The sequence below is a fragment of the Tyto alba genome, unplaced genomic scaffold, assembly GCF_018691265.1.
Source record: "Tyto alba isolate M040663 unplaced genomic scaffold, T.alba_DEE_v4.0 Super-Scaffold_200000100656, whole genome shotgun sequence".
In the NCBI taxonomy this organism is placed as follows: Eukaryota; Metazoa; Chordata; class Aves; order Strigiformes; family Tytonidae; genus Tyto; species Tyto alba.
Genome location: NW_024881285.1, coordinates 263310 through 274775, shown reverse-complemented (window position 1 = coordinate 274775; position 11466 = coordinate 263310). Strand labels below are relative to the sequence as shown.

Below are 11466 nucleotides of genomic sequence, written 5' to 3'. Positions count from 1 at the left end.
TAGAGTGTCATTGCTGTCCCCAGCCCCAGATGAGGACACTCCTGAGATGGCTCCAGTGCTGAGTCTCCCCCACACAATGCCAAAAGCGTTGGTCCCCACAGCGTTCCTGTGGTGGCTGTGGATGCCTATACCTGTGACGGGGATGCTGGGCATCATGAAGGTGTCCTTCATCCCATCCCAGAACTCTATCTTGCTCCGCCTCGCACTGGCTGGTTGCTTCTTATTGGCGACAGCCATGGTGAAGTTCATCCCTGTTCGTCCTACAGACACTCCTCCAGGGTGCAAGACCCACCGCTCTGCGGCTCCTCTTGTACCCCTGTGCGGCCATGTCACAGACCCCTTGTGACATCATGGTGACACAGCCACTGGTGCTGCTGCTGCCCACTGTGACACGGCCACCACTGACTGGCTGATGACGGTGACATGGCACCCACTGACCTGCTGCCCTGCGTGATGGGGCTCTCGCCAGCTCCTTCCTCCCTGTCCAGTGCCCTGCTAATGTATGCCCATGCTGTCTCAGCCCCATAATCCTGTGCTTGCTCCTCAAACCAGCAGACAGCACGCAGGTAAACTGTTGTAGGTAAACCTGGTAGGATACACTCATCCATCCCATGTTGTTCAAAATACTTACTTTAATCCCCATTGCCATGAGCACCCGTGACTCTGTCCACTCACTCCTGGGTGCTCTGAGAGGGATGAGCCATCAGTGGCTGAATTTGAGTGCTCACAGCAAGAGGCACCAGGGCTTTTTCAATACCCAGCAGGCAGAAACTGGAACAGTGGAAATGCTGATGAATTTAAGAGAATAAAAAAAAAAAAAAAAAAAAGGTGAAATGCTTAGAGATGATGTGTGATCTCTGTAGACATAGAATCAAAGAATATCTCAAGTTGGGAGGGGCCCATAAGGACCATCGATTCCAACTTCCTGGTCCTTGCAGGACTGCCTAAAATTAAACCATATGACTAAGAGGGTTGTCCAGATATTCCCTGAAGTCCGACAGGCTTGGTGCTGTGATCACTTCCCTGGGGAGCCTGTTCCAGTGACTGACCATCCTCTCGGTGAAGGACCTTTTCCTAACGTCCAATCTGCACTTCCCCTGATGCAGCTTCATTCCATTTCCTCGTGTCCTATCCCTGGTCACCAGAGAGAGGAGATCAGCACCTCCCTCTCCACTGCCTCCCTTGAGGAAGTTGTAGACTGCAATGAGCTCACCTCTCACCTGGGATGAGGTTATCACTCCAGGGTGAACAGCCACATTGGGGATCTACCAGGGAAAAATCCTCAGCTGCTTCCCAGGCGTGGGGCGAGCTGCATGCAGACACAAACCTACCTGGGGCCCCCTTTGTGCACAGTCCCTCAGAAACAGAGCTATCTTTATGCCAGCGAGGAACCCAAGTTGGGCAGCTGGCTCTGCAAGCAGCACAGAGCTCCTACAATCACAGCCTGCCAGTGGAGGCTACAACTACTAGGCAGTGACTCTTCCCTGGGGGTAGGTCTCTGCGGAGAGAACCCAGGCTGGGCACCAGTGGAAATACTTTGCAGCCACAAAGGATGAGTGCTTCAGCCCTGAGGATGCAAAACCCCTGGAGGAACTATTGCTGTGGAGGTCCTGGTGCACAGGTGGGATGGCAGCTCCGTCTCAGGTGAGGCAAACCGATCTGTGCTGCTCCCGCGGAGGCATCCCAGACAGCCCCCTGGCATGGGGGCTCTTTCCACCAGAGGCAAACCACCGTTGGTTTCTGGCCAGGGGGAGTCCCAGGTGGGTGCGTGCAGTTGGAGCTTCCTCCTGGAGGAGGCACACTATCTGGGGTCTCTGCAGAGGAGGGTTCCCGGGCTGCCACCCTGGGTGGGTGCTCCTTTGAGATGAGGGCCGCCAAACCCACCAAGTACCTGGAGGGAGTCCCAGGTGTGTCCCAGAGGAGAGATCTCCTGCCCCAAAGAGGCAAAACAGCTCAAGCAGGTACCTGGCAGGTGTCTCAGCGGCTCCCAGTAGCGGAAGATTCCCTTGGGTCCCATCGTGGTCTAAGGCTGAGCCGAGGGTGGGGAGCCCAGAGGGGCTTTGTTCCCTCAGCACACGGTATGGATGCAGAACAATGAAGAATGAGATGTACCAAGGAATTTTCTCCTCTGTTGGGTTTAATTTCAAAATACAGCAAGAACTGTCCTGGGCAATGAGGTCACCCAGAAGAGAAGTCCTAGCCACAATGGGAAGAGTTTGTTACCTAAAGTCCTCCATCTGTCCCATTAGATTTGCTCACAAGAATGACTTCGGGCCAGACACAAATGAGAGTCACTGCACAGGTCTCTGGGCTGTCCACAGGGCAGGAGCAGGCTTGCAAGATCAACCATGGAGACTTCACGGCCGTGGTGACCTGGGAAGGGAACTGAAAGGGCAACCCCACTGTATGGGCAACCACAGCTCCCCATGGGACTGTGGTATTTGGGTGCCCCTGCTGCACTCAACCACTCCCTGGGAGAGACCCAGATGTCCCAGCTCCCTCTGCTCCGCTCCCCCCACTCTAACCACTCGGGACGCAGGCATGTCATCTCCCCCTGTTCAACCCCACATGCAGGCCTGCCCTCCAGGGGATCTGGGTAACGGGGTGCCCCAACCTGCCTCGCTGTTCTCTGTCCCCTCATTCCTATGCACCCAGGCACAGCTGTCCAGATGTTCCTGCTCCACCCCACATACCCAAGTACACGCAGACCCCTCTTGCCCCCCCAGCCATAGGCTGTCCTCTAATTACCCAGTGCTATCTACAAATTAGGAGTGAGCAGCCTTCCCCTTAACCCCATGGCATGCCAGGGCACTGTTAGGGGGTTGTTTGCAGAATGTGGGCCCTTCTCACATCCCCTACTTTCTTCCACCCTCTCCCAGTGCCCTCCGAACCCTCCCAGTTGCCCTGCATGCCCTTCCATCGCACCCCAGGTCCTCTTCCCACCTCACAAGAACCCTACTTTCCTCAGGTCCCATGTACCCTGCGCTTCCAGGACTCGTGTCTTCTGTCCTGGGGTCTCTGAATGGACCTGTGCCTGTCTACTCCATAGGTTGTCCTCTGGTCCCTCTCACTCTGGCAATTACTCAGACCACAGGGTGTGACTTCCCTTCAGCACAACTCAACGGGAAACCCTTAACCGCAGCACAGAGAGGAACCAGGCAAGGGTTAAAGGACCTGAGACAGCACTTGGGGATTTAAGGAGGGGTGGACTGGGTCAACTTGGGCTCTGCTACTTCTAAAATGAACCATTAGACCCTCTTAGGTGTCCCTATCCCTACCTGGGCAATTGTCACTGGAGAAATCAGACCCTTCCCTGTGTTGGTAGCTTGGAAACGTGCCCAACACCTCCCAGTGATCCTGGGGCTCTGGATGCTCTTGGTCTCTACCTCAGGCTGAGCAATCTTCCATCTGCCTCCTCTTTTGCTCCACTGTCAAAGTGCCTCTGCAACCTGTTGTGTCTGTGAAAAAAATAAACTTTTTTTTTTTTTTTTTCCCGAATTTTCTGGTTATTTGTGCAACAGACATTGAGAATTTCCCCACTTACTTGAGTAAGTGCTGCAAATGCACAAGCCCTTCCTGTATGAAAACTAGCAGGCAATGTTGCGGTCTGAAACAGAAATAGAAACCGATGAGCTCATCATTCTGTGTTGGATTAAATAAAAATAGCAGCAAGGAGGAGGAAATATGGCTGGGGGGGATGCAGGGTTTTCACACTGCGTGTGTCCAGGAGCTGGCAGAAGAAGTGCATGGGCCTGGGACTCCCACGGCATGCTGGGATATGTAGTCCCACATCGTGGCAGCCATGCTGGATCCACAGCACTGGTGGGCATGCACAGGACCCCTCGTCCCAGGGCGGAAAGAGGGCAGCAGCTCTGCATCGGCCCTGTCTCCTCCCTGTCAGAGCACTGGTGGGACCTTCCATGGCTTCCGAGGCCCAGAAAGGAGGGAAGGGCCGGGCCTGGCCCTCAGCGGCCATTTCAGTGACCCCGTGGGCAGAGGCACTTGCTCCGTCCAGCCCATCCCTTGCCCTGTGTGGTGGTGGTTCTGGGAAGGGCCTCCTCAGGCACCTGCACGTCCATGCCGATTTCTCCTCAGCACCCAGGGACCACTCGGGTCTGCTGGAGCAAGACCTTTCCCCACAAATCACCAGTCGTTGGACAGAAAGGGAGCGCAGAAAGAGGAAAACCTCCAGAAGGCCCAGGGAAGCCACGCCTCTGTCGTCCATCTTGTCTGAGGCTGGTCTCTGTGCCTGGGAAGCGTTTGGGTGATCCCAAGCCTGGCACTCCCCATTCTCTGCACAAGGAGAAAGAAGGAAAAGCCAGAGATGTGGAGGGAAGAAAAATGTCCATACTGAGAGAAGGAAGTCATGGGACAGGGACAGCCAAGTGGCCACAAGCCCCTGGGCATGTCCTGAAACCAAGAGATCCCCAAACCGCACATGCAGCAAATCCCATCACCAATGTCCTGGAGGAGGGCTGACGGGATTTCCTCGTGCCGAAACTGAGGTCATTTCAGTTTTACCCCTCAGCACTGGGACAATGTTTCACCTCCTGGAAAAGAGGTGCCAGTGACTGCCAGTCATGCTGCTATGCTCCCTCTTTGCTGCCCAGGAACTAAACCAGGTTTCTGTCTTGGTGGCAAACTTACTTTGTGGGTGAGTGTGAAAGGAAACATCTATCCAGGTGGTGCTTTACCCTTCTAATGTTGAGGCATTCGAGCTTCCACTGAGCACAAACCCGTGTGGCCTGATGGGACCTGCTCTGGGCCCAGAGTTGGGCTGGAGACTCCTCAGTGATCTGATTTATCACATGACTTAGTGATTTCCCTCGGTAGAAAGACCCGATTTCATAAGATCGGCTGGACAGGGTGACACTAGAGGCTCCCTGGTGAGACACAGCTCATCCCAACACTGAGCTCCTGGTTCTGGGTAGATCTCTCCATTTTGGCACTTCAACAAGATGTTGAAATTACACCCTTGGATCTCTTGCAAACTGGTGCAGAAAGATCTGCCACTGCAAAGTGACCTTTGGCTTTGCAGATGTTGATCACTCGCTCGTGACTGTGTTCTCAGGAACAACCTTTGCTCAAAGTCAGGGATTGAATTTTTAGGGCGGCATCAGTGTGGCCCCTGCCCCCAGGTGCTGGAAGGGGCCCTAAGCAAAATCTTTCCATAAGGACAGTTGGGTTCCTGAGGTGATTAAGATGGATTTGGGCAAGGAGGAAAATGCCAGAGATCAGGAGGGGACACGAGTGGATTAGTGCTGGCACTGGAGATTGACCTTCTGACACTGCGGGTGGCCCATGGGATGGCCAAACAGAGCACCTGCTTGGAGGATTTCATCAGTAGAGACATAAATTGGTTAAAATGGTAAAAAAATAGGATAGTAAAGAGACCTGGCTTTACCCCAAGTGGAAGAAGAAAGTCCCAGCCCCACAGAGCTGGGCTCAGCCTTGCTTTCTCTCTTTCCCCCGTTCCCCTCATGGCCCTGGGTGACAGCTCCGGTGGCCTCCGCTGCCCTGGCACGCAGGTGCCCTCCATGCCTCCCGCGGCTGCACTTGAATCCTCTGCTTTCCCCTCCAGGGACATTCAGGTCTTCACCCACCTTGTTCCCAATGAGGCCGAGTTGCCTCCTCTTGCCCCCCAAAGCCGGTTCCTTTCCATAGCAGCCATCAAAAAGGTACCTTGGGTGGGAAAGGTCCTGAGGAAAGGCCTCTCTGATGGCCCTGCTCCCAGAACCACCTTGGGCTGATCTCAGAGCCACGGCCAACTGTAAAAGCCCTCTCCCCTTTTCTGGTGAAGGACCACTCTGAACCACTTAAAAAGTCAACGTTCTTTTCCAGCTTCTCCTTTGTGTTTTTATTCATCTCTTTCCAGAGCTGCTTGTGTCCTTAAGACAGACGGGCTGCTGAAAAGAAGAGAGATTCGTCAAGACAAAACTATGGGTTTAGGGAGCTCTTTGCCCACACTCAGAGTCTGTGGAAGGCATTCAAGACCTGGCGGGCAGGGCAGCTGTTTCTCTCCCTTTATTGACTCTTTCTCTCCAACCCTCTCTAGCAGCAGCGCTTTGCTCCCACGCTGTGCCAGACTGTCGTGATTTGAGCTCAGAGGGCAACCGAGCACCACACAGCCGCTTTGTCCCCCTTTATCCCCCAGTGCTGAGAAGGAGAAAATAAGAAGCAAAGTCTTGGTAAGACGGGGAGGGATGAATCACCCATTAGAGTCGAGGCGAAAGACAGACTCATTAGGAGAAGAAGAAAAGATAAATTTATTACAGACACTAACAACAACAATACCACTTAACAGACAGAGGAGGATGCCGAGAAGCATTAGCACATCATGAAAACACCTCCTCCCACCCCTCTCTTCCTCCCAGGCTCAGCTATGCACCCGTATGTCCCACAGCAGCCTTGAAGTTCGTTAGGTGTTCCAAACATGGCAAAATCAGATTGTCTTGTGTGTTTCCTGGGGCTACAGAAGAGAGGCCAACATTGGAAATAAGCCCCTCGCCCCTGGTGATGGAAGGGCCTGAGATGGGATCATCAGGTGGAACTTTGGAGTCTTTGAAGAGTCCCCACTGTACTCTAACTCTGCATTTCTACAAGGGAACAGCACCCAAGAATGACACAGATCTGAATCACGGACCTGTTCTGCCACCTCAGGTGGTACTCCCTCTGCTGCAGGCACCCCAAGCCCTGATCACTCCAGCCAGGGCCACTCCATCCTGGACACTGCAGATCTGGCCTTCAGTGGGTGGCATTGCGTAGACCTGGACTCTTCATACATTGGTGGCACAAGAAGGGAGGGCTCAAAGCTGTATCCCGCTAATACGGTCTTCTGCGGTTCCTTCAGCACTGACCAGAACGTCTCTGGCCTTGATTTTAGTAATTGTGCCACCTCCAGTGTCAGTGGTTGCGGAATGAAGACCTTGTAGGCGGGAGGCTTCTCAGGCATCCTGGCCTCACACCTCACTGACGGTAATTTGATTCCGACAGGAACTTTCTTTCTTTCTTGTTCTCCTTGTTTGCACCATTGAGGTTTCAGTGCCTGAGCTGGGCTCTGCTGGGATGCTTGGCTATTGGGCATGGGTTTGCCCCTGGGTTGGGCTGGTCACCTGCTGCCCTTTTCTGGGTGAGTTGTCTGGGGACCACTGGCAGCCACCTGAAAGGACACGACAGGAGGGGTCTGCCTGAGGACACGATTAGGTTTGGGGCCACATCCTGCCCCTGTGAGCCACGTGCCTCTTTGCACAGCCACCAGCAGCTCAGCTGAGGAAAACCCCTGAGCTCTGACCCTCAGCTGACACATGGCTATCCCCATGGCCCCAGGCCCCTGCGCTAGGGCCTGCTCTCCTGAAGTGCTGGAGAAGATCCAGCCCTGTGCAACTGGGGGCTCCTCAGAGCCCTATGCCCCTCCTCCAGGCTCTGCCTTCACCACTGCTGAGCAGTGATTGAACACAGTGAGTGTTTGGGGCTGGGGAACGGGCTCTTGCTGGGTTAGAAAACAACCGTGTGCGGGCACCAGCCCTGAGCTTCCTGACTGACCCAGACAAAGGCTTCTTCCTGTTCTCCATTATTGTTTTCCAGAGCTGTGGGGATTTATCACGGGTCAAGTTGCAATCCTCAAACGAGGGCAGTTCAGCCAAACTCAGTGGACCTGAGAAGGAGAGACCTTGTCAGAAGAGCATTGCTGGGACACTGCCAGCCCTGGTGACACGTTAGAGGTGCTCAGGCCTCCTCCCAGAACATCTGAGAGGGCCATTCTGCTCCCCTCGCAGCCACTCTGGCGCTGGCTCTTTCCCAGCTCCTCATTTCCATGGCACAGCGTGGTTCTGTGACCATGTTATCAGTGTCAGACTTGGGAAAGAGGAGCTGGGTGATGCCGGTGCCGGGCCAGGGACTCTTGCAGAGGGGTCATTTCCTGGGGGCCTTGGGATGTGTCGGCGGTTCGAGCTCAGAGGTCAACTGGGCACCACGCAGCTGCTCACTCCCCCCTCCCCTCCAGCCCCAGGAATAAGAAAATAAGCCTCACGGCTTGGGTTTCGAGATGGAGCAGGGAGGGATGAATCACCCCCTTACCCATTACCTCCTCACAACTCCAACTCCTCCTCCCATGTCCCCTTCCTAACGTACATTATCTCAGAGGCACAGCTGATTGGCTCGGCCTTGCTGCAGAAGCGGGTCTGCCTTGGAGCCAGTGGAGCTTTGAGAAGCTTCTCACAGGAGCCACCGCTGTAGCCCCCCTCCCCTGCTACTCACTGAACCCCAGCACTCACTGAAACCCAGGACAGATTGCCACCCTTCTGCTGCTCCCTTGGGCACAGCCCATCCTGGGGTTCAGTTTTGTGGAAGCCAAGGGGTCATTAGCAGGCTGTGCTGAGCTGTCCCACAGCTTCGGCACAAGTGGGACCCTTTTGACAATCGCCACTGGGGATTTGCCCATCACACTACAGAAGCTGCTTGTCCGCGCTATGCAACGGAGCCGGGAGCTGCTTTACCTCTCTTGCTCTGCCTGGGAGGTGACAAAACCTCTTCTTTCTTCTGCATGTTGTCCTCAGCAGGGACATGTCTCTTGTGAGGGGCCCTGCTGGGTGGTGGTTTGGGCACAAACTCCAATTCAAAGCTGGAGACAAAGAGATGACACCAGCGTGACCCACGGCACCACCAGCCCTTGCCAGGTGCCACTTGCCACGATCACTCGCTTGCAGGCAGAGATTTTGGTATTGCCGTAAGGGCCGTTGTTCTCCTAAGGCAACGATGCCCCATCCCCAAGGGCTGTCCTGGGCAATGAGGTCACCCAGAAGAGAAGTCCTAGCCACAAGGGGAAGAGTTTGTTACCTAAAGTCCTCCATCTGTCCCATTAGATTTGCTCACAAGAATGACTTCGGGCCAGACACAAATGAGAGTCACTGCACAGTGTCTCACACCGGAACACTTGTGAACCCAAGGAGCAGAAGCTACCAAACTTCAGCTAGGCAGCTGCATCAACCAGAGGCAACAGCCACCAAAGTACTCACTCAGGAAAGATGATGACGCGGCCGGTGAAGGTCAGGGAAGCAATGGGTACCGTGGGGGATAGCATCTGGAAAACCTGCAATGGAGGAACATTGGAGATGACAGGATATCCTCAACGTGGCCAAGGCACTCAATAGTGGAGGAGTTCCGGGCAGCAAGAGGTGGCAGGACCATGCTCTCGCCTGGCCTGAGCCGCTGGCCGTGTTCTGGCAGGCCGCACACAAGCAGTGCTGGGGAACTGCTGTTGATGCACCCAAGCTGTGGGGAAACCAAAAAGGTTCACCTTGAGTGCAGCCACTTCCTGGATCGTCCTCGCAGTAATCTTCTCCAGGAAATCAGAGTAGAAGTTCATTTGCACTCTCCTGTCTTCGATGAGGAGCACCCCCATGCCCTTCAGGACAAGGGCGACGTTCTCCCCCTTCCCCATGCACTGAGAGAGGAGGGACATGGTGCCTTGGATGCAGATCTCCACTTTCCGCCGCGACACAGAGGCGGCTGCGGCCACCTCAGCATACTTGAGGGGCTTTAGCTCCTTATTGCCTGAAAAACCACAGAAGGGGGAAAGAGGCGCTCAGCCAGTGACCCTTTCTGCAGGCGTTTCCCAGGAGCTGCTGCTTATTGCACTCATTGCTCAGAAAAGCCCCAGTTTTGGACCTGCTGCCCCACAGAGGGGGCAACAGTTTGCCGTAGGGAAGAGTCTCAGAGCCAGAGAAGGGGTGCGATACTTGCCTTCACCCTGACTGTGCAGCCAGCCAGGGTTTGAATGTGCAGTCTTACCAGGCAGGTAGGCCTTGTATTCCATCAGGTTGTGGACCGCAAGGTTCCTGGCCAGGTGAAACACGGGACTCTGGACAGTGACCTTCTTGTTCCCAACCTGGATGTGCGTGGGGACCACATCAAAGGAGCCGAGGGTGGGAATTCGGACCCCCTGCAAGTAGAAGAGAAGGAATGGCCAACGGGTGAGGACTGGCTGCAGAGAAAAGAGCTTGGGGTGGTCGCGTCCATGGATGGTGCTTTGGACCAGACCCTGCCTGCTCCTGCTGTTCAAAGGCACCAGCTGGGCAGCGGGGAGAGATTGGGGAGGAGATGCCAAGCCTTCTCATTCCCCTTCTCTCTGAAAAAGCAGTGCTGGAGTCGGGGCAGGAGCAGCCTCTGGGCATCCGAGGGGTGTCCAGTCACCGGGATCAGCCCCTGAGGTACCAACACCACCTACCAGAGGTGATACCACCCCTTGCACAATCCCTGTTTGTCCCTCGGTGGGGACTTTTGGGGTGAGTTTCCTGCTTTCTGAGGAGGGGAAGAGTAACTCTGCAGGCCATGCCCCAGGGTCACAGGGACTCCTCGCCCCTCTGGGTGGACGAGGAGGATGCAGGTGTCACCCCACCTTGTGCAGCAGGAGGTGTTCTTGAATGTAGCTGGACACCACGTCCCAGATGCGTATTCGCTCTGGAAAGCAAAGGAAAAGTGAGTCACGCTGCATGCCCACCGGCTCTCAACCCTCCAACGTCCCCGAGCTCTGGTGCGTTGGCAGATAGAGTGTCATTGCTGTCCCCAGCCCCAGATGAGGACACTCCTGAGATGGCTCCAGTGCTGAGTCTCCCCCACACAATGCCAAAAGCGTTGGTCCCCACAGCGTTCCTGTGGTGGCTGTGGATGCCTATACCTGTGACGGGGATGCTGGGCATCATGAAGGTGTCCTTCATCCCATCCCAGAACTCTATCTTGCTCCGCCTCGCACTGGCTGGTTGCTTCTTATTGGCGACAGCCATGGTGAAGTTCATCCCTGTTCGTCCTACAGACACTCCTCCAGGGTGCAAGACCCACCGCTCTGCGGCTCCTCTTGTACCCCTGTGCGGCCATGTCACAGACCCCTTGTGACATCATGGTGACACAGCCACTGGTGCTGCTGCTGCCCACTGTGACACGGCCACCACTGACTGGCTGATGACGGTGACATGGCACCCACTGACCTGCTGCCCTGCGTGATGGGGCTCTCGCCAGCTCCTTCCTCCCTGTCCAGTGCCCTGCTAATGTATGCCCATGCTGTCTCAGCCCCATAATCCTGTGCTTGCTCCTCAAACCAGCAGACAGCACGCAGGTAAACTGTTGTAGGTAAACCTGGTAGGATACACTCATCCATCCCATGTTGTTCAAAATACTTACTTTAATCCCCATTGCCATGAGCACCCGTGACTCTGTCCACTCACTCCTGGGTGCTCTGAGAGGGATGAGCCATCAGTGGCTGAATTTGAGTGCTCACAGCAAGAGGCACCAGGGCTTTTTCAATACCAGCAGGCAGAAACTGGAACAGTGGAAATGCTGATGAATTTAAGAGAATAAAAAAAAAAAAAAAAAAAGGTGAAATGCTTAGAGATGATGTGTGATCTCTGTAGACATAGAATCAAAGAATATCTCAAGTTGGGAGGGGCCCATAAGGACCATCGATTCCAACTT

General features: G+C 54.8%; 1 protein-coding gene across 1 annotated transcript; it reads right to left on the bottom strand.

The window, feature by feature from the left end:
* Positions 1 to 9010: 9010 nt before the first annotated feature.
* On the bottom strand, positions 9011 to 10793 carry LOC122153545 (coiled-coil domain-containing protein 81-like). The gene is made up of 5 exons (XM_042793959.1): positions 10676 to 10793; positions 10397 to 10458; positions 9790 to 9940; positions 9296 to 9552; positions 9011 to 9088 (listed from the first exon to the last, which is right to left on the bottom strand). Exons 1-5 carry the CDS (start codon positions 10791 to 10793, stop codon positions 9011 to 9013), a joined length of 666 nt encoding a protein of 221 aa, XP_042649893.1.
* Between the last annotated feature and the right edge of the window lie 673 nt (positions 10794 to 11466).